Source organism: Podarcis bocagei (genome assembly GCF_964188305.1).
Source record: "Podarcis bocagei genome assembly, chromosome: 6".
Taxonomy (NCBI): Eukaryota; Metazoa; Chordata; class Lepidosauria; order Squamata; family Lacertidae; genus Podarcis; species Podarcis bocagei.
The window spans coordinates 66,714,980-66,738,340 of NC_138130.1; the positions used below are offsets into that span (position 1 = coordinate 66,714,980).

The following is a 23,361-nucleotide window of genomic DNA, read 5'->3' on the forward strand; positions in this document are numbered from 1 at the left end:
TTGGGAATTAAGTACTCAAAGCACCAGAAGTACTGGCATGTTTTTAAAGATTTGCTGAATTTCCCCTCCTTGGCATCCAAAAACAACACACTTGTCACCGAAAAATAGGGTGACTATATTTCGAATATGTAATTTTCAGGATTTTAAAAACTGCTAGAGGATGCACTAGAAAACTATACATTATTATACATTATCCAGTATGGCTGCAATTATATAGGCATGTTAACATAATGTAGACTGAGGGACAAGTACTGGACTAGAAAGGGGTGGAGAGAAAGCAGCTTCATTCAATGTAATTACTGTTTCTATTTGAGTTCAGCTGTGATAGCCAATGCTTAGAGTAGTGGTGAAGTGTCACTTTATTATTTTTTTAAAAAATGCAAGTTCAAAAACAGCAAATTTCAAAGAAAACGCATCATTAATAACCCATGTATTGAAGATTTTCCAAGTAGCTGAAAATTAATTCTCCCCCAGGTGATTTTTTTATTATAAAAAACTTGTTAGCAGTATAATTGCACCAGCAGTGACAATGCTAGTAGCAAGCAATTTATATATTTTAAAAAATACATTCCAAAAGCAGGGAAAGTCTGATCCTTTCCTAACACGTGAGATAACTGCTTTTGTTAGCCATTAAGAGTGCAGAGCCATTTTAAAATAAAATGAGATGGGGCATGTCTATGCATTGTCCAAGAAATGTGCATGACAGTCGTATCAAACTCCATAGAGCAGAAACAATAATGCACTGACAGGAATTAGCAGCTTCTGGTTTGAATATTGAGGAAACTACAGTGGTACCTCAGGTTAAGTACTTAATTCGTTCCGGAGGTCCGTACTTAACCTGAAACTGTTCTTAACCTGAGGTACCACACTAGCTAATGGGGCCTCCTGCTGCCACCGCACCGCCAGAGCACGATTTCTGTTCTCATCCTAAAGCAAAGTTCTTAACCTGAATTACTATTTCTGGGATAGCAGAGTCTGTAACCTGAAGCGTATGTAACCTGAGGTACCACTGTATAATATTCCGATAATAGCAACACAGTTATAATGGGTGTTATGTAGATGTTGCACAACAAATAAGTAACAGCTGGTGTCTTAAACTGCTCATCTAAAGGCTCTAGATTTCTTGCATCGCAGTGGCCTACTTAGTGAAAAGTGAAATAAAAGATATCCCTGTTTTCCTATATACTGGAAAGTGTCAGTTCACAATAATTCAAATCACACCACGTGAAAACTTGAATGGAGTGTATATTGTCAATTTGACAATATAACGGTTGTCCTGGAGTCCCCCTTCCTTTTCCATTTTAAGGCAACTCTGATGGGCAAATGGGAAAGGAGCTTATGAGTAGATATGCACCAAATGCATATGAGGAAACAAGTCAGATTTTGCCTCCACAAACTTGCTGCCTATACTGTCTTGGAAAGCCGCATGAGTTAAGGTGAAAGAGAAATATTTAACAACAGTCTTTTTTTTTTCCTTCCTCAAATGGGAATGCTCATCTCTTGAGCCACAGCTTCTTAAACCTCCGGAGACACTCTGGAAATGGGTGGCTGTACTGGGTGGTGCCTGTCTTCCTCTTCTTCCTCCTCGTCCTGAATCTCCTCTTCAGCAGGTCCCCGTATTTTTACCTCAGGTGGATGATCGCCATTTTCTGTCTCCCTAATAATTTGGAGCAGAAGAAGATGGATTTTCAGTTATCTGTATTTCTTAATTTTAACTGATGACTTAGTATTATAGGAAAGAGATGGGGAGTGCAAGCCGGTTGGTTCTCCTTGATCTCTCAGTGGCTTTTGACACTGTCGATCATGGCATCCTTCTGGAGGGGCCCAAGGAAGTGGGAGTTGCAGGTACCATATTAGAGTTGTTCTGTTCCTACCTCTGGAATTGCTACTAGAAAGTAATGCTAGGAAATTACTACTCGGCCCCATGGCTTTTGAGGTTCCATGAGTCTCCCTGTGGAGATCTGTGTGCTACCACCATCATGTTATGCTTTGCCCATGTATGTAAAAACAGTAATTCATGAACAAACCTGAAAGTGAGGAGTGAATTGGTTCTTGTTAACAACTTAACTTCAGAGACAGTTGTTTAATAATTTAGTTTGGCAAAGAGGTGTCTCTGGCCTACTGGGTAAATTTCCATTTGCTTAAGCTTTCCAGAGCCCCCTCGCATATGTTGTTTGTTATGCATACTAAAAAGAGGACTAGCACGATGTAAATGCTAGACACTTTCACATTAAGTCGTGCTACAAATCTATTTCTGAAGTCAATCTCAAAATATCCTTGTGTGTTTTCCGAGCCAGCTTTATTTTATTTACTCTCACGATTGCCTAATCTCACAGGAATAACCTCCATTTGGAGAATTCATATGGTATAAATCTCCATTTGCAACATTTTCATAGCATAATTTCAAAATTGATAATATAAAGTTGAGGCTTGCTGTTATGAAGCAGGAATTTACGAAGAAATGGTAAAGCCACGTGCATTTAAACCTAATTGTTTATGTAGCTACCCTCAATGTTATAGTTGGTGGACCAAAAGAAAGTGTGTTTTAAACACCTCCCTGGTAGCAGGTAGGGATGGACATCTTGAGCTGATCCATTTTTCTTGCACACAAGCAGATCAGCAATTCCACTCCCATCAAGTATGTATGAATTTTTTAAGGGAAAATCACACCCCCAAAAATCTGCAGATTGAAACTGCTTTGGAACTATTTACCAAGGGGTCCAAAGCCTTTCCTCATTCTTTTGTTTAAACCACAGCTTTTCAAGCTGTGCGTCACAACATATTAATGTTCTGGCTGCAGTGTGTAGGTGTGTCACACAAATGCTCCCCACACTCCTCCTGGGGCTGAAAGGGGTTAGTTCAACCTCCGGTTTGCTAGTAAAATGAATTACTGTGTCACAAAATGATGCATGTTCAGAAAGTGCGTCACCAACTTGAAAAGTTTGGAAAGCTCTGGTTTAAACCATTTCTACCTGCTGCTAGCAGCTAGAAAGCTCAGCAGTTGCTGTGCTTGTTGGGGAAGTGTTGAGTACAAAGCTATTGGAAGCAGCAGCAACAGGGACATGGCAGGGGAGTAGAGAGAGACGGCTGCCTCAGAGGTGCATGCAGTATGTAATTTCTCCATGCTACTTTTATTCCACCCCACCCCCCACCTAATGAAAGGCACTCACGTCATCTCATAGTCTTTTTCCTTCCCATTCCTGCAGCAACAACAGTAAGCCACAACAGCAATAATAATGACAACAGCAACAAGCCCACCAACGACTCCACCAAGTAGGGCAAAATTCATGGATGCTGTAGAAGAAAATACTAGCATTAGTCACCTCATAGTTGAGAAACAAACTCTTCCTTTGGGGAAGAGCTCTTACTCCTGTTCTCCCTCTAGCCTGAGGGTGGCTCTGGCTAAATATAATATGACAAATGAGCAACTTGTGAATGACAAGCCAGGAAGGGGGCTCATCTAGGTTGAACTAGATGGTTTCTGTAGAACAGGATTAGGGAAACTGGCCCTCTAGCTGCTGTTGGGGTCAAATGAATAACAGAGTAATGTGAAAATGGTCACTCAAAACTCACACACCCCAAGGAAAATTACCAAGCAGTTTCTCAGTGGTTCACTATGGCAGTAGGGTAGTTTACTACTTAATTTGGGGGGGGGGGGTTCAGCACGTTGGAAATGGCAGCTGCCACCAAGAACAATAATGGAGGAGAATAATCGGGGGGAAATGCAAAGGGGGGGCTTTTCTAGGGGTGAGCAAAAATTTTAAAGAAATTTTCTCAGAAAAATGACTGCTCTACTTAAAAGCAGAATAAACAGGAAGTAACTTGCCTTTTGTCTAATAAACATGCTGATAAAATGGCACTGATAGAGAAAGCTGGTCTTTTAAAAAAATCATTTTTTAATTCACTGAAATAAATTTTATCTCAAATTCTATTGTATTAGTATTTGAATAATTTAAAATAGGTGGGAAGATGCAAGTTAAAAGGTCGCTTTAAAAGAAACACGGCTAAAATGTCATTTGGCCAGAAAAGTGATCAATAGTAAAGGAGGGGTGTGAGGTATAGATGAATGACAGTAGACTTGTTTGATCAATATGCTATTAAACACATCAAAACCAGGCCTGTTAGGGAAAATAGATAGCTGAGTTTTGGTGATCTACCAATGTGGTGCTGTTTCGGTTTGTTTTCAAAAAAGAGGAAGAGCCTAGAGGAAATAGGGAAATGATTTGATGGTCCTATGTAGACACTCCCTAAAAAGTGAGCAAACGAAGCATGGCTATTAGGCAACAAATATCTAGGGTGGAAACATACTCTGAGCCGTACGTCATCACAAAGTCTTGGGCTTATTCTCAACTGCAGCCACATCTAAGCTTTGCAATTAAGCAAAGTGAGACTAGTTCTTAAAATGGGACGTGGAGTTGTTTAGGGACTTAAATGCTTTGCCGATCAGACTATAATAGCCATGCTTTCTTCCCCTCCCCACCCTTGCACGTTGCAATCTTACGTGGTGTGATATTAACAGTGATGTTGCATGAACTCTCTCCGATAGAGTTTTTGGCAAGGCAGATGTAGTAGCCAGTGGTGTCTATAGAGATGTTCTTCAGCATAAGCACTCCTGATGCAAAAGAGAAGATGGAAAGGGTCATCATTATTTAGCAGGTGCAAATAGAAACAGTGACTTCAGCCATATTGCGGTTTTAAATCCACCTTATGTGAGGAGTCTTATGGACCCTGGATGATGGTTTCATAGTGACCAGAGCATTGCCCAGGAGCCTGAGCTCTGGCAAGGATCGATTGCAGAGAAGATGCAGGCAAGCCACACGTGTGGTTTTGCTTACTGCGTTTGTCACCATGTGTTCCCAAATGCAGTCCCTTATTCTGTTTTGGCGGACCAGTCAGTACAGGCGGCCATTGCTCCAATTTTATTCTTGCAACAATCCATGAGATGGATTAAAATGAAAGAGATTGACTAGCTCACTAGATTAAACTGGATTAGTATCCAGTTTAGTGCACAATGCTGACTTTCTGATAATGCTCGTGACTGAGTTAGCAGCTCCACATTTCACACCACATAGAAACTAGGCGGGTCGTCAGAACAACATGAAACTGTGTTTTCATGTGACTACCACAATTTTTATGTACTTTTTCCATGCAACTTGCATTAATCCTAACATGGATACAGATACATGCAAGAATATGCCAGGCCTATCCTCCGCCCTCCATTACGGGCTCCAATTGCAGCAATAACTGGACCCTGCTCTTTAAGTTGTACTTTTCTGATCTTTCTTTGTAGATTTCTTGACTGACAATTTAATATATAAAAATATGGGCCAGAGTTAAATCTTTATTCTGAAGCAAAATGAGAAGAAAACAATAAACTAACCAATACCCCTAGAGATGGGGATTATGTCAGTATTTACAGTGCCTGACTGGGATCCTGGTGTAGTGGTGCCACCTATGGGCAAAACTAGTGAACAACGAGCATGTTTTGCACACATTTTCTTTGCAAATCTTGAGCTATTTTAAAGGCTTACTTAGACAATCAAAACGAAGCATGTTTTGGGGGTGGGCAATCTGCATCCACAAAGGTTAGTTGAAGAACTATTGAGAAAAATATGTAGGCTACCTAAAGCAGAGTACAAAATGAGATCAACAAAGCTTTTTTAAAAAAAACCAAAGGCAGCTAAATTATATATATATATATATATATATATATATATATCCAGCAGATGCCTAAAATGTCAATAGACTGTGAATTCCAGAGCAGTGGTTTCACCACACTACCATCATCTCCCCATAAATACACAACAAACATTACATGGTACAGTGATACCTTGGGTTACATACTCTTCAGGTTACATACGCTTCAGGTTACAGACTCTGCTAACCCAGAAATAGTACCTCAGGTTAAGAACTTTGCTTCAGGATGAGAACAAATCATGCAGCGGCGGCGCAGTGGCAGCTAAAGTGGTGCTTCAGGTTAAGAACAGTTTCAGGTTAAGAACAGACCTCCAGAATGAATTAAGTTCTTAACCCGAGGTACCACTGTATACATAAAAGTGTAAGCAGTTGAATAGGCCCTCATGGGCAAGGTGCCCCCTCAACCAAGCTGGTTGCTGGCTATTATGGGCCTTATGTACTAATTAGGAAATTTTGAACTTGACCAAGTTACAAACCTGTAGACTGTGCAGATCTTTGAGGACAATTATAATATGTGGACAAGATCTCGCTTCTGGTCCCCAATCATAGAGCTGCACCCTGCACCAACAGCAGTTTCCCAATCAGGAGCAAGGGAAGCCTTATGTAGTGTGTTGCAGTAATCCAGTCTTGAAGTTACCAATACCTGGACTACTGTGGTCAGGCCATCCCAGTCATGGAACAGGCAGCTGTCGTATTTTAATTTAATTAAAATGGTTCAGTTGTTTTGTAGGTTTTAGCTTTATTTGCAATTTTATTTGCACACCACTTAGCTCTTTGATTAAGTGGTTCAAAAATCATTAAATAAATTAAGTAAATAAATAAATACCAGCTGAAGATGGTAAAGGGACGCGGGTGGTGCTGTGGGTTAAACCACAGAGCCTAGGACTTGCTGACAGGGTGAGCTCCCGTTGCTCGGTCCCTGCTCCTGCCAACCTAGCAGTTCAAAAGCACGTCAAAGTGCAAGTAGATAAATAGGTACTGCTCCAGTGAGTAGGTAAACGGCGTTTCAGTGCGCTGCTCTGGTTCGCCAGAAGTGGCTTAGTCACGCTGGCCACATGACCAGAAGCTGTACACCAGCAGCGAGATGAGCGCCGCAACCCCAAAGTTGGCCACGACTGGGCCTAATCAGGGGTCCCTTTACCTTTACTTTTACCTTAAAGATGGTAAAATGTACCCCTTGCTACCAATACCACTAAACCTCCAGGGACAAAACCTAGATCTAGGAACATGCCTAGGCTTGCTCCTTCAGAAGAAATGCAGCCCGCTTCAGAGCAGGCAATTGGCCAGTTTCCCATGCACCAGAACCATAGATCCATAGGGCCTCTGTCCTGTCAGAAATTAGGCTCAATTTATTTCCCCTCATCTAGCTCATCACTGCATCCAGGCATCAGCTCAGCTCCTGTATGGCCTCTCCTGATTCGGATGTTATGGAGAAATAAAGCTGAATGCCATCAGCTTACTGACAACATCCTGTCCTAAATTCCTTCATGACCAGTCCTGATAGCTTCATATAGATAGGAAATAGCATTGGGAATAAAACAGCTCCCTCCAGTGTCCTATGGCTTAACTGCCAGGGGCTGAAAAACAATCTGCCAATGCTATTCTTCGCTCTATAAATATGGCTAGAATACTGTAATACTGTGCCTGATATGCAGGGTCAAAGGTATCAAAAGCCACACATAAATTGCAAAGGAAGCAAGGTCATACTCCCCTTGTCCCATTCTTGATAATGGCCATCCATCAGGCTGACCAAGGCTGATTCAGTCCCGTCCATGGCCAGGTCTGAACTCGGACTAGAGCTCGATAATCTACACCATTCAAGAATGACTGTAAGTGCCCCATCATAACCCTCTCAGCCACATTTCCTAAAAAGTGGGCATTAGCAACTGGTCAGTAGTTAGTCCAAAGCAACAGATGGGGACGAGGCTTCATTATGAGTGGCTGCAGGAACCATCCCCTCAAGCAATGAAGCATTAACCATGTTCCCGACCCAACAAGTCTGCTACATTTAATAAATCAAGAACTTCATAACTTATAAACTAGCACCATATGCGTTGGCAGCTAAGAAGATCAGGAGAAAAGAACTAGATAAAATAGCGGTCAATTGCAAAGGTGATTCAGACATTTAAGCTGGCGCATTCTACCTGAGAACCCCCTGCTATTATATCATATGCAACAAATAATTTCTAGGAGATGTGATTGTTGGTCTTTGTATTCACAGTGCCTGGTGTTTTTTGTGTGTGTGTTTTTTGTTTTTATGGTTATTGTTGACTTTCTTTTTGTTTCCTTTGTGGATGATGTCATGGCCTTTGGCTAGTGCAACAAAGTTTATGATGATGATGATGAATAAACCAAGAGGGGCAGAGATCAAGGGGGAACAGAGGGTAGCAAGTATCTTGCTGACATCATTAGGGGCATAAACATCAAGTGATCTCACAGCATCTCATAGGGTAGTGGCATTGGACACTTCAGCCAGCGCTACATCGGCGCTGGAATCAGCATCCCAACGGGAGCGGGTTAGGTTTGTTCAACATCAAATGCAAACAAATGTTTGTGGTTGCACATTAAGGAAACAGATATGCAGAGTGCAGTGTTGCCCTGTCTTTCAACAGTGATATAATCTGTTCCAAGACAGATGGGTGTGCTGCAACCTCCCACGTACCCAGCCTGACACATGTAGGCTTAAAAAGTCTGGATCTCTTAATTGCTATACAGGAAACCTGGTTGTGTCAGTGCCACAAGGGAGAGCTTGGAACAGGTGCATCAGAGAACTGGAGAGGCCAGAGCATGATAGAGTCCTCCTTACCGCCACTTGGCAGGAGGAGGAGGAGAGAGAAGCAACTAGATTGCCCATTAATTACAAGCCCCACTGTGGTTAATGGCCTCATGGTGAACAATTGTCTATGTTCACCCTACATTAACTAATGTATGTTTTCAAAGTAATGATTTTAATCATTGTGAGAGAAGAACCAGGCAGTGAGCATGATTCTGGATTCATTGCAATCGAGCTAGCACTAATTTTCAAGGTCTGCTGGTAGAATTAGGGGCCTGCCTCTTGCTGAAATGAAAGTCATAAGAGTGCCACTTTTGCCTTGTTGCATCCAGAATTTATTACAGTAAACTCCCAATTTATGTGGGGGTTACGTTCCAAGGCACCACGCTTTTAAGTGAAATTGTGTATATTTGACGCACCATTGAAAAAGCCTGCAATTACCCCATTTCGCCCCCACCATGTTCCACTCCTTTTTGTGATGTTTTTGAGTCAATTCTGGGTTCACACATATCAGGTGTGCCTAAAACGGTTGCTGCCGTTGAATGAAATCAGGCATGAAGAAAATGGCAGAGATAACCAGTGAGAGAAGGAAAACATTAGAATGGACAAGGGAAGATCGCATCTACACTGTGCTTGTAAGGACTAAATTAAAATGATGGTTTTTCATTCCTCTTTTTACATTAATAATCTTCAAAATATTTGCATGCGTTTAAAAACTGAATACAGAAAACCGATTTTCACAAAGTACCAACATCTCACTGCTTACCTGGCGTTACTGTTCCTACGAGTGCTCGTTGTTTGTTTTCTGGATTGTAGCTTTGCCAGGAATATTCGGGTTTGGGGAATCCTTCGATAGAATTGCAGGTCAAGTTAATGTTTTGTCCGAATTCTGTGGTCCCTATAATTTTGCAGTCTGGCTTGGATGGAGCCACTAGATAGGGGGAAAGAATAACTTGAGCAAATTCAGCAACATAAGAATGGAAGCTGTTGTGTTGAGGAGAGCCTAAAACATGTTCTGTCTTCAGATCCCATCACCAACAGTAATGCATGCTGACCTTCACAAACAGCACTGACCCATTTTATTCCAAAATCTGCACATCTTCACAATTTTCTTTAGGCACATAAACTGACTGGGTGGGGGCAATAGCTTAGCAGAAGTGCACATGCGCTGCAGAAGGTATTAAGTTCATACCTCAACTACTCCAATTTAAGGATCAATGGCAAGTCATGGGAAATATTAAAATTATTATTTAGTGAATTTATACAGTGCCCTTCATCCAATGATCATGGGTCAGTTTGCAACAAGATGAAATTAGACATCTGAATTCCTGGAGAACTGCTGTCAGAACACGTGGGAAGTATTATCTGCTATAGAACAACTTCCAACCTTCCTCACTTCTTCATATTCCCATTCAGTGAAAACTTGGTTAAAATATATGGTTGTCTTCACCATTCTTTCCATTAGTACAGTGGAACCTCAATTTTTGAACGTAATCCGTTCCGGGAGACTGTTAGACTTCTGAAACATCTGAAACGCAATATGGAAGCCTCAATACAAAAGGGAAACTCAAAACGGAAGCCGTGCGGCATGTTCGGCTTCCAAAAATAATTCGAAAACCAAAGCAGTTACTTTCAGGTTTTTGATGTTCAAAAGCTGAAACGTTCAGCTTCCGGGATGATCAAAAACTGAGGTTCCACTGTAATGAATACCGACAGTGTTATTTTTATAGAAAAAGAGGTGCCAGAACTCACCATGAATGCCTCCCTTTTCCCCTTACAATAGCAATGCTGCCCTCCTGAGAGGTGCCAGAACTGAGTTCTGATGAGTTCCAGGTGGGAGGAAAAGCCATGAGTACCAAGTCTAAGATCATCTATGGCAGGTATCTTCAACCTTTTCAGACCCAGGATCCATTTTTAACCCGAACATGCATTTGGGGACCCATTTCTTAATCTTTTACCATATATTTGCATGGTGGCAGTGCTCCTATCATGACTCCCCTTGGATTAGGCTACAGTCCACTAGTGGGTCGTGATCCACCAGCTGAAGACCAGTGATCTATGGCACAAACACTACATGATAGCATCATCTAGAACAAATGTGCATGGCTGCCTTATGTTGCAGTGGAGCAGTTTTAGTGATCCGATTACGCCCTGATCATTGCAAGCAGCACTTCCTGCTTGTTGTGCACTGCTACTGAACTAAGGTGTGAGACTGGTATGTATACAAAGGGCAGAATGCCTTACCAAGGACCAAAAGTTCCATTGTTGAATGTGTCAAGGGAGGATCATCGCGAAGACGGACTGAGCATTCATAGGTACCATTGTCATTCAAGGTCACCTGACTGAGGATGATGCCAATGTCATGATTATTTGTATTGCTAGAGAAGTTCACCCGACCTTTATAAGCATCACTAATCCATGTTCCACCATCAGCAAGGTACCGGTTAATAAATTCTGCCTAACAATAAGAGAAGAGTATCAGTTTAAAAGACTTAATTACTGTGGCTCAAATCTTTTGTTTGTCACTATAATATTTTTAACCACGAAATGAACAAACAAAACACAAGGAGACCCAACCTATCCCTATCTCCTGAATTGTCTCATTGCTGAGGAAATTCAGTAGTAAAAAAAAAAATCAAAAAATGCATTATAGTAGGGGAAGAAATCACTTTTAAGTGTGTACATTAGTCAAGAGCTGCATACAAATATATGTTCATGATGATGAATTTTCATGAACAAAGCAAACACAAACTGCTGGAAAAATTTGGAGAGCTGAATTTAAGGCAGGAAAAAATGAGAAACCGAGGAAACTGAAATTGACAGGTCCTTCCATCCCTACCTCTCAACCCTCAAGAAATACATTTTATGTACATGGTTGGCGGCAGCAGGGAAGATATGATCAGAAACTTATCTTCCATGAGCTTAAAGTTGTTTTAGGGGCCAAGTCAATCTGCTGCATTGCCTCCAAACAATCAGTCAAACCAAATCCTTTCCTTTGGAGCCTTGAACATTAGTAGGCAATGCTCCCAGTGCACAATATTCTTATTCAATGGGACTTGCCTCCATGTAGTCATGCACAGACCTGGGGTACTGGACATTTAGTTGGGCGTTAACTCCACTGAACACAGGCAGACTTGCTTTTGAACCATCTGAACCAGTACTGCTCATCCTGCTCACATTGAATTGAACTGGATAGGCCCTAGGGGATATGTGCCCCCATCTGGAGTCACCAGTTGCTATGCATGACTGGCGGCCTCTGTCAAGTGCTGGATCAAAGCCAAAGTGGCAGCCTGATGTTATGTGCCACAAGACTAAAGATCTGGAATTAAAACAAAATTCAGGCTACCATCTGGCCCCATCTTGCAGCCAAGACCAAAGGAACCCTTGAAAGGCTGCTCACTGACAGAGGTCAAAGAGGCTCCTCTGGTGTCTTGGCACACCTGTTTCTTCACAGAGTGCCATTTTCTCCCAGACACTCATGCGTATCATATGCCTTGCACCATGGCTGCCCACCTCTTCTGGCATTTTCATCCAGGCAACAATGTCCCCCTTAGCTGGAGTAACAACAGAGCTTTCGTAGGTACACGGTAGGGTGATATTATCTCCTCTCTTCACTCGCACTTGCTTCTGAGGTGTGTTTACAGAGAGGGCGTGAACAGCTGCCACAACTAAAAAGAGAAAGAGAGGTCAGAAACTCCACTGTTATCTTTGTCACTTTGACTGGAAAGCCAGCATGCATAAGTTAGGACGCCCTACTAAGATATCGCACACATCTGCATTCCACATCTGTATCTGCCTTCTGTAAGAAACGCGCTTTCTCGCCTGCTCTAGGACAGGGTTGGAGAAACATTTTCCAACCCAAAGGCTGCATCCCCTTAAGATATAGGTAGGCAGGGCAATCAATGTGACCTTTGTACGGTAGGTTACCTTCCAGCTGCACAAAAACCAGAGCTTTCTACATCCACGCCCACATTCCTCCCTCCAGGCAAGCAAGAAGCATTAGTTCTTTCCAGTATTAAGAGACCACAGATGATCACAAAGTGGTTTGCAGAACAATCAGTAAAACCATTAATAAAATAATAGTAGTCTGTGCATAGGGACGCGGGTGGTGCTGTGGGTTAAACCACAGAGCCTAGGATTTGCCGGTCGGAAGGTCGGTGGTTCGAATCCCCGTGACGGGGTGAGCTCCCATTGCTCTGTCCCAGCTCCTGCCAACCTAGCAGTTCGAAAGCACGTCAAAGTGCAAGTAGATAAATAGGTACCGCTCCGGCAGGAAGGTAAACGGCGTTTCCGTGCGCTGCTCTGGTTCGCCAGAAGCAGCTTAGTCATGCTGGCCACATGACCCAGAAGCTGTATGCCAGCTCCCTCGGCCAATAAAGCAAGATGAGCACCACAATCCTAGAGTCAGTCACGACTGGATCTAATGGCCAGGGGTTCCTTTACCTTTACCTTTAGTCTGTGCATATCACATCAGTTTATACAGTAAAACACAACATGGGGTGTGAAAGGATCTGGCAGAGCATCTGTGACTTCTCAGATATCTTATTTGTCCCTCCCTCCCTCCCTCCCACTGGCTTCCATGAGGCTGAGTTCTATGACTCATTCAGGGATGTACAGGGGGACAAGGTCCTTTGAACGTAAAGTTTTTATTGTCACCACACCCGGCTGACACATAATGCAGTTCCACTTTTTTTGCCTGCAACTAGTACGATAAGGGATGGCAGGTGGGGGGTTCCATCCACTGTCCCCCATAATTCAGTTTGCACACATAAAACCTATTGACAGTACGAGAAGCTTGGCAACAGCTTGACCACCACCTACCTCTGAATTTTCTGCAATGAGCAAGTGATTAAGCTAGATGGCCCATAAGGCTCCCTACAACTCTATGATTCTATCTATTTGCATTTTATCCTATATCTTACATCCCTGAGGCACCTGTCCAACTTCCTGGACAGTCCTCCTATGTGTGGAAAAAGCTAGCTTGCTGTTGGTGGCCAGGGCTCTCAGATCCTCTCTCAGCTCAGTGTGCCCACAAGGCTTTTTTTTCCTGGCAGTGTACATTATTATGTTCTGAGGTAACTCAATTGTGCTGGAGAAACCGGTTCCTCCAGGGGTGGGTTCATAATCAGGTCATAAGACCAGCATTCAGAGAGAAAAAAGAGAAAGGCAGAGAGGAAAAGTGAGAGAGCCCAACCCTTTTAGAGAAACTGCAGAGGAATGTCTCACTCAGAAAATTCCGCCCCCCGCACACTGAAATTTAAGTTGAGGGGAGTGTTTCTATAAAAATTCATATATGCCGAGAACCTATTGGAAAGCTGTATTTGTTCTGTAACCAAGGTAACCTGGGAACCCCTTGAACTTCTCCCACCTAATGGGGGATTTAGCTGAGCTTAAAGAGAAGGGGCTCAGGGACTAAGGAATGATTCCCAGTGTTTTTATTTAAAGCACATTTAAAAGACACCCCTCCCCCCCAAAAAAAACCTGGGGAAATGTAGTTTACCCCTCACAGAACTACAATTCCCAGTACCCTTACATTACAGTTCCCTGAATTCTTTGGTTTAAATGTCTATGGCACTGGAATTTTCTCAAGTCTAGAGACCAGAAATTAAAACAAAACTAAGGCTACAATCCTACGTAGCCACAGGAAGCCAGTCCCATCAAACACACTTAGACTAATTCCTTTGTGTGCAAACACACATACATTGTCACCCTAAGCCATTTTGCCACATGAAATAAGACAAGCAGCCGCTGGCAACAGGGACTGAAGCACGGTGGAAGCAGTTGGCAAGGAGGCACACTCAGAGTGAACTTGGACAGGGGAGAGCCCACCCCAGTTCCTCTCCAAATCTGCGGCCAGAGACAAGTGTCTAATGATAGGGCTGGCCCTGCTTCCATAGGATCCAAATCCCAATACAACACCGCAGATATATAAATCATGGTGGGAGAGCCATAAGCATTATATGGAATCTGGGGAGTACCAGGTAGCAGGTTTAAGGTTTAAGGTAGCAGGTGATGAGAAAGGCCCCTGCTTGAGACCCTGGGGAACTGCTAATGGCCCGTCACAATTCTATCTGGGCTAGATGGACAAATAGTCTGTCCTGGTTTACAGCCACTTCCTGTGTTTTTCTTGTGCTGTGAATAAGGATGTAGGAGAAATCAAATTCATTTCTCATTTAAAGGCAAGCTTATCTAATTCACACTTTCTGAACGCAAACCAAACACAGCATCTTTTTTAAAAAAATAAGCACAATACAGTAAATGTCAACACATTTGTAATAAAGTTATTATTTGAGATTCTCTGAATTTTGCAATGCCAACCAAGTAATGAGTAGAAAAATGCATACACATACACACACAATGCATACACACACACGCGCGCGCGCACATATGTATGTATATGTATACACAGAGGGAGAGAGAGAGAGAGAAATGCATATATTAGTGAAAATATAAAAATGAATTCTATTAGAAGAAATTGCTTTGCAACGAAGTATATATATTAGGCAAAATTGCATACAAATGTGTGTAATAGGATAAATTTAAACTAAATGCAGATGGATTTTCTTGAGGACTTAAAAAAAAACTTCAAACTGATGTGGAAATGTGGAGCGCTGATTGTAAAAATGGAAAACTGAGAGAAACCAAAATTGACCCATTGCTAGGCATGAAGGCCTCACCCTCTGGTGTCCCATTCCCCCAGCCCCAAGCATTCTGCTTGACTTGGGGTAGCTTATTTTCAGGGAGAGAGAAAAGCTTTTCCTGGCAGAGCCATGGAGGGATAACTTTAGACATCCATGGTTGCAATGGCAAAATATTAAAATGTTGTGCTCTCTATCCTCAACTCAGCTGTAACTAAGAGCTTTCTCAACTGCCTTCCCCCACTAAGCTCAGAATGTGAGTAGCTTAGGGCTCCAGCATGTAACTTGCATTCCTACCTGGCAACCGTGACACCCTCTCCAAAGGGCTAGTTATTTAGCAGTGGGAATCTTTTGGGCACTTTATTTGTTTGCCATTCTTTTAGGCCACCCTTGATTAATTACATAGGAATTGCAGGGCAGTTTCCAGCATACATATAAAACAACATAGTATATCAGATAACCACACGATTTTGGTTATCCTATCGAGATGGGGAAATGGGGAAAGCTATGGAAAACAGATTTAAAATTCAGCACGTGCTATCTTATAAAAGAAAACTTTATGAAAATGATCCACAGATGGTACCTGACCCCAAGCAAATTAGCCAAAATAAATAAAAATAACAGTAATAAGTGTTGGAGATGTAAACAAAATGAAGAAACCTTATTCCACATGTGGTGGACATGTCCCCAAATGTAAAAATTTTAGGACATGATTTATGAAGAACTAAAGAATATGCTAAAACATACATTTTTAAAGAAAGATGAAGCTTTCCTATTAGGCATTTTAATGATAAGCATCCCAAATGAATATAAAAGAGTGTTTATTTACGCGACAACAGCGGCTAGAATATCAATAGCAAAATACTGGAAAAGTGAGTTAATACGAACCAAAGACGAGTGGCAATTGGAGTACCTCCAACTAGCCAAAATGACAAGAACTAATAAGAAACCACTCAGGCGACAAGGTAAAAAAGGAATGGGTTTGCTTCAAAAACTACAGTACTTGACTAAATATGGTTCCAAAAATAATACTTGCTTGTGCTTATATTAATTTCACAGATATAATGGGGGGAAATTGATTTAAATAAAGGAATACAGATTACTGGTAACTAATGAAAAGTGTTGAAGCTGCGAAGGGATAGAGGGAAGTCAATTAACATATTAGGGATTCAAACAAGTTTAATGGAACAGAAAGAAAGTGATTGTAAGGAAAGATAGAAAATAAGAAATATTAATGTAATTTCTTTCTGGGAACCTTTTGTATAGAATATTCAAATTACGGTTTATATCCTTTGAGCAATTGTGTGCATCTTTTTAATTCTTTTTTCTCTTATTTGTATTTTTTCTTTCATTTTTCTCTCTTTTTTCTTTTCTTTTTGTGTATTTGGGTATAACTTTTAATTTATTCTTTTCTCTGTAACTTTCAAAAATGCAATAATTTTTTAAAAAAAAAACAACATAGTATAGCAGATAATACAACACAATGCAATATTTAAACCATCGCCTGCAAAAAGAGGGGCAATTCAGAATATACCAGGAATTGGAGGCACCCAGTGAGATTTATCCAGTGCTATTTTTCTAGAAAAAGAGGTGATGAAATTCACCATGAACGCCTCCCTTGTTCTCTTATAATGGCAATGATGCCCACCAGAGAGGTGCCAGAACTCAGTTCCGTCGAATTCTGGCTGAAAAAAAGCCCTGAATTTATCCAAAAGCCTAAGAGAACAAGTGTGCTTTAACCATCCATTGGAACTACACTACATTTGTCTCCACTGGGCCTCTAGCTCAGTGGTTCTCAACCTGTGGGTCCCCAGATGTTGTTGGACTACGACTCCCATCATCCCTGACCACTGGTCATGCTGGCTAGGAATGATGGGAGTTGTAATGCAACAACATCTGGGGACCCACAGGTTGAGAAACACTGCTCTAGCGGGAGGTTATTCTAGTCAGGGTGCCACTACAGAGAAGGCCCTTACACATCACTTTGGAAGACAGGCAAACTAATACCAGTGTACTGAAAGAAGCAAAGATCACCAGTGTTGAAGCAATGATTGTTCAACATCAACTTCGTTGGACTGGTCATGTTGTGCGGATGCCTGATTATCGTCTTCCAAAGCAACTACTCTATTCCAAACTTAAAAATGGAAAGCGTAATGCTGGCGGTCAACAAAAGAGGTTTAAAGACTGTCTCAAGGCAAATCTAAAAAAATGTAGTATAAACACCGACAACTGGGAAACACTGGCCTGCGAGCGCTACAGTTGGAGAACAGCCTTTACCAAAGGTGTCATGGACTTTGAAGACACTCGGACTCAGGACACAAGGGAGAAACTTGCTAAGAGGAAGGCACACTTGGCAAATCCACACCGTGATCAACTCCCACCCAGGAACCAATGTCCCCACTGTGGAAGGACATGTGGGTCCAGAATTGGCCTCCACAGTCACTTACGGACTTATTGTTAAAACTGTATTTATGGAAGACAATCTTACTCAGCTGTGAGTGATCGCAAAAGAAGAAGAAGAAGAAGAAGAAGAAGAAGAAGAAGAAGAAGAAGAAGAAGAAGAAGACGACAGAGAAGGCCACACTGGAAGGAACAAAAAGGAAGCAAAAGCCTACAAAAACAGAGTATTGCAGTAATAAGTCCAAGCAGTCATCATAAGGGCACTCAACAGTTTGGAGTAGCAACAGTGAAGTTGGCAGCCTTTAATGAAGTCATGCATTTGACATAGTTGATGAGGTAATTGCCATAAGCAACTTTTGATGAGGTGCTTTGGAAAGCCTGGGCTGCCCTGTGTTTTGTGAAACGTTTTCCTAATCAGATTTCTATATCTAGTTTGCAACAGGCAGGCAATGGGTTAATTTCCTAGGTGTCTTTTCTTTTATCTGTTCCGTTGCGCTGACATTCCCTGACTGGCTTGTAATCCAGTTTCAACATGGGAAGATCCTCGAGAACAAAGCATAATCGCTGCATTTTTCGCTGGGCTTTGACAACTCCCTGTTTTGTTCCATCCTGGCATGTTTCCTTCTGCATCCATTGTATTTCTTTCTCTTTTCTTCCTGTGATGTTCATCACATCGCTAACCGTCAATGCTTTTTTTAAAAAAACAACAACCCTCCGCTGAACAAGCAAGTTAAAATAGGCTAAAAATATGAAATAAATTGGTTTTGGAAACTGATCAAATCGTTTTAAGACCAGCAAATGCAGATACAGGACTTTAACAAAATTCCACAAATATGGGGGGTGGGGGGTGCCCTATACAATTAAAAGCTTAAAATATTAAGCTTATTTTATAAAATCCCATGGATGGGTCTAGGGCAGGCATAGGCAAACTCCGGCCCTCCATTCCCATCATCCCTGACCACTGGTCCTGTTAGCTAGGGACGATGGGAATTGTAGTGCCAAAACATCTGGAGGGCCGGAGTTTGCCTATGCCTGATCCAGGGATACCCAGGAAGCAGAGGACTGAAAAAAGGCTTGTTTGCTAGCATGATGAGCTATCAAGGCATTATGGACAAATAAAAGTAACAGAGCTCCAATATAATTCTTTTTAAAAGGCAAACAGTTTTGGGAGGGGAGAGCAGGAAAGACGCTTAACCCTTTCCCTGCCTGCTTTATCTCTACTACAAATCCTCCCCACTTCCTTACCCTGTCTGATCGGTGGGATACAATAAATAAAAATTATTATAACTATTATGTCTAGAACATGGCTTCAGGTATTATTTTTTTCTATTGAGGGTCACATTCCCTTGGGGATGTTCTTTTGGTCGCTACATGCTGGTGGCAGGTAGGAGGAGCCAAAAGGCAGGTGGTGAGAGCCAAAAATGAGTGGAGTTTACTGCAGGATTGTATGGAACATTTGTTCCCAGTGAAAAGCGGTCCAGAAAGCAAGAGTAGCCTCACCTGCAGCATCCAGAGAGCCCTGTGAAATGTGTGTGCCTGCTATAGTTTCCCCTATATGCCACCCACTCTCCTTGCCCTTCCAGTTTCTCTATTCAAAATCCTCTCCTCCCAGAGCTGTTCTTCTTTCGGAAGAAGGTCTTCACAACTTTGTTACATACCTTTGCACAAAATGCGAGTTTGGGGCTATGATCGGGCAAGTGGAAGCATGCTCATATTCGTTTGAGGATCAGCAGGATGATACAAGAGAGAGAGCGCTAGAAGTGTGTACCAGTCATAAACGGATGTCTTTCATGAGAACTTTAAACAGAAACTTTGTACTAATTTAAATATTTTTTCCCTGTAATTCTAGAAGGAAATCCATCATCAAGAGAGAGTCAATAGACAGCCAGAAACCATGTGCCAGGAATCCAGGGAGGCATGTCCATTCAGGGGTGCTCTTTCTGCTCCTACTCTCCATCAGCTCTCTATCTGGCCCTTGGGATTCTCCCCAGACCATACCCCCCTTCCCAGCCACATCCCCTTTCATCAGACCACAACCTTTCTTTGAGTTCTTTCGTCTGGCTGAAACTGGGACAATTGATTCTTGTTTGCCTGGATAAACAAGAGCAGGGGTGTGGGAATGGGCATAGAAACTAGCCTACTGTACAAAGGTAACTTTCACATTTGCTGCCATTCCCACTTTGGCCTTCCTCTGCCCACCACTGGCCTGTGGCTCTGGGAAGACTGCCCAGAAGGACTGTGATATTTGGGCTGAAAATAGTTCCCCACCCCTGGCATGGGACCTACAATGGAGGTCCCTACAAAAGGCAGGGCCCTTGGTCACACAGAGAATAGCCTGTATCATACACAGAAAGCTATTGCACGGGTGTCTGTAGAGGCAGAGGCAGCAGGTACGGACAGTTTCTGGGTGGATGGGGCCACGTTGCTGCTGTGTAAGCATATGAACTTTGCTCTGTTTGCTTACGACATTTTCATGCTGCCCTTCCTGCAAGGAGATCAGAGCAGCATACATGAATTCCTGCCCTCCATTTTGTTGCCTCAACAATACTATAAGGCAGGTTATGATGAGAAGGGTTGGCTCGCCAAAGGTCACTTGGCACGCTTCAGGGGATTTATGCCAGCTCGCCCCTGTGTCAAACATCCAAACTGCTGCAGTAAGCTGCCTATTTGACTCTTTCAAATCTTGAGTTCAACAATTTTAGTATCAGAGTTCAATGAGTAGTTTTCAAAAGTTGCAAAGAATACAGGAGAAATACTTTAGCCAGTTGTTAAAACTCGAACAGAAAGAAAATGTTTAAAAAGTGAAAATGTGATTCAGTTTGGGGGAACGATGGTGTTTTATCACTTGATTATCACAAGTTTCTCACATTTAGGTTATGGTGTTTGCTCCAATTATCACATAACTAAAGGGTTCGTGGTCTACTTCTGACTTACATTCTAGGTAAATCCACTCTTTGTGTCTTAAGAAGGTGCCCAACAGGCACAAATCCCACAGTTAACATGGAGCTCATTTATTATGAAAGGTGTACCTGTTGAATTCTAAATGATCACAGTTTCTCTGTAACTTATTTTGTACTGTATGTCTTCATCTACAGATGGTGAGGCAACCATTTCAAGCAAGAGTGCTCAAATATGCAAGCGCTCTGTTTGAATCAATGTGAGCGAAATCAACACAAGCATATAACCTACCTTAGTTCTGCCCCCTTCCCTCCCCACCCATCTGAACCAATCCACAAAGCAAAAAGACAAAAATCCTACTTCGGGAGGAGATGGTGGCAGGACCTCACTCCCACCCCAGTGACATGAGAAATATATTTTTCTACCAGGGACCATATAATCATATCCCAGGATCTTTGGGAGGAAAAGATGCCCCATGCATTGCTGCTAGCTAGTCCATTGCCTCTACCACAATCATCTCCCCTTTCCCCAAGATAAGGGTTTTTCTGCCTTAGGGAAGAGGAATGGGGTATGTTCTCAGCAGTGGAAGGCATTCCCATCAACTTGATCTCCCCCTGCCCAGAGAACCTGGGACTTGGCTAGACTTCCCAGGATCTCTGGAAGGAAATGATGCATTGCTAGATGTATGGAGCATCTCTTCACACTGGGAACCTGGAACTTGACTCCAGGGGGACAAGAGATAGTGCATCAACAACTGATACATGGGGCATCTTTTCCTATTAGGAATCCTAGGACTTGTAGTCCTAGGTCCCAAATGAGGGAAAAGTGCTCTGCAAATCATTGGTGCTCAATGCCTCCAACAGTATCTCCACTTTCTTCACCTTTCCTAAGACAGGTTGTCTTGCCTTGGGGAAGCAAGAGGTGATGAGAAGGGTGGGACCTTGATGGAAAAGGTGACAAATGATCCCACAGATGTGCTGAGATTCCTTGCCCCCTCCCACTGTGGATCTTTAGCTGCATTGATGGGAGGGCCACTTAATCCTCAAGGTAAAGGCTTGCACCCTGGATAATTAAGATTACCAGAGGGGAAGTTCTTGTAGTGTTCCAGTCAAGCACTGGAAAACGCTGAGCACTTCTAGGGTGAGCCAGTTGGTTGCTCATCCCTAGTGAGGCGGGCCAGAATTCATCCCACAGTTAAATGCACTTTAGGTCTCCTTGCCACACTTCCTGTCATCTGAGTTTTGTCACCCACTATGTCAGAACAAGTCTTTATGGGTTTCCCATATTTTTCTGCCCAGGAATGGGGTACATGTTTTTGCATGGGGGGCGGGGGATAAAAGAAGTGACAATCTAGCTCAGAAAATATTGTAGTGTGTGCTGTGTCCCCTCACTGCACAAATATCAGTAGCAGATTGCACAGAAAAGTGCTGTTCAGGTCATAGCCCAAGTCCCGCCAAGGTATCTAATCCTGAATGAAATGAGAGTATGCAACACTGTCCCATCCATCACTTATTCTTTTCTCTCTCTTTTTAATGCTGATCACTTTTGTGACAAATAGCCACACAAAGAGGTGTGAGCTTGCATCCTGTATTACTGTGGATTTGTTTTAATCTATTCTACTGGGGAGCAGGGAAGGGAGAAACAATGCGTAGTGTAGTGGTTAAGATTATGAATCAGGAACCCAAGCCCCCCCCCCAATCCCATCTCCATCATAAATCTGTTAGTTATCCACCTGTGGCAAGCTAGGAAAGGACCATAACTCAGTAGTGCAGCAAATGTACAGTCTTAGGGATCCACTGTGAATTAGAGCAATACAGTACTGACCTAGGTGGACCAATGTCCTCACTCTGTATAAGGAAGCTTCATATGCTTAGGATTTCTCCACTTAACCTAAGTGGAGAGACTTCATTCATTTAACAAAACCATTTCAGAATGTTCCTTTCCTCATGTCAATGCACTGCAAACAACTTAGGATAATTAAAATCTTGGCAGAGCAGTGTGCCAGGGTAGCCTTCCTGCTTCTGTGTTTCTGTTTTAATCTAATGCTAGATGAACAGTCTGGCACTGCTGTTGCATTCTGGCAGCCCACAACATTAGGGAAATAATTTAAATGAAACATTAAAAAGTCAACATTTATAAATTGGTGTGGTCCTAGGTCCTGTGCTGCTTAACCCTGGAAATATCACAAAGGTACCCATAACACTGCTTCTTCATCCACATTCTACGCAGCTGTGGCAAAATACATAGAGGTGCCAATGGGGAAAAAATAATATTTTCTCAACAGCAACAAAGAATTGTATGAGTACAGGGTCAGTGCAGTATCCCAGTAACAGAAAGACTTTATGGGAGACACCTAGATCCTGCACAACAGATTGGTATCTACTATAAATTTGTTGGACTGCAAGGCCTGAGATTTGTACCATGAAATATCCATGGGCACCTTCTCCCTGTCCATCGCACTAGCAAAAAGTACTACTCACCTGCACTGAGTATAAACCATGTTACTTCCTTGTTCGCCATCATGGTGTGCTTTTTCCCTCACCCAAGCAAATATCCAGGTAATGAAAGATAAATCTGAAGTTTGAGGGAAGGACAACCTGCCTTCCTGCTGTAGCCTGGACTGTCTCCCCTCTTCTGTGCTGTATGTGCTGTTTCTGCTTCCTTCCCCTTTCACCCTTGCTCACCTTCCCGCCCCTTCAGACTAGGAGGGCAGGCTGTGTTCTTATCTTTTCCCTTTCAAGCTGAAGGAAACTACCCTGCCTGTTTAATTGACCCTATCCGCACCTAAGCAAACAACCTATCATTCCTGATCCCTTCTGACAGACGAGTACACAAAGGAAGCAATAACGTATCACAAACGCCCAGGTGAAAGTGCTCGTGCAAGTACCATGAGAAAAATATTATGGTAAGAAGACCACGCTGCTGCTGCTGCTGCTGCTGCTGCTGCTGCAGGCA

The 23,361-nt window shown here is 42.5% G+C and overlaps 1 protein-coding gene across 2 annotated transcripts; it reads right to left on the reverse strand.

Annotated features, from left to right (window-relative positions):
- Positions 1-1,119: 1,119 nt before the first annotated feature.
- GPA33 (glycoprotein A33) lies at positions 1,120-23,176 on the reverse strand. 2 transcript variants are annotated; one of them, XM_081199700.1, is made up of 7 exons: positions 22,887-23,176; positions 11,984-12,138; positions 10,868-10,928; positions 9,237-9,401; positions 4,502-4,612; positions 3,171-3,294; positions 1,120-1,657 (listed from the first exon to the last, which is right to left on the reverse strand). In XM_081199700.1, exons 1-7 carry the CDS (start codon positions 22,927-22,929, stop codon positions 1,516-1,518), a joined length of 801 nt encoding a protein of 266 aa, XP_081055826.1. In that variant the 5' UTR covers positions 22,930-23,176; the 3' UTR covers positions 1,120-1,515. The 2 variants fall into 2 exon arrangements, with proteins under 2 accessions (XP_081055826.1, XP_081055825.1); XM_081199699.1 differs by having other exon boundaries at positions 10,715-10,928; positions 22,887-23,173.
- Between the last annotated feature and the right edge of the window lie 185 nt (positions 23,177-23,361).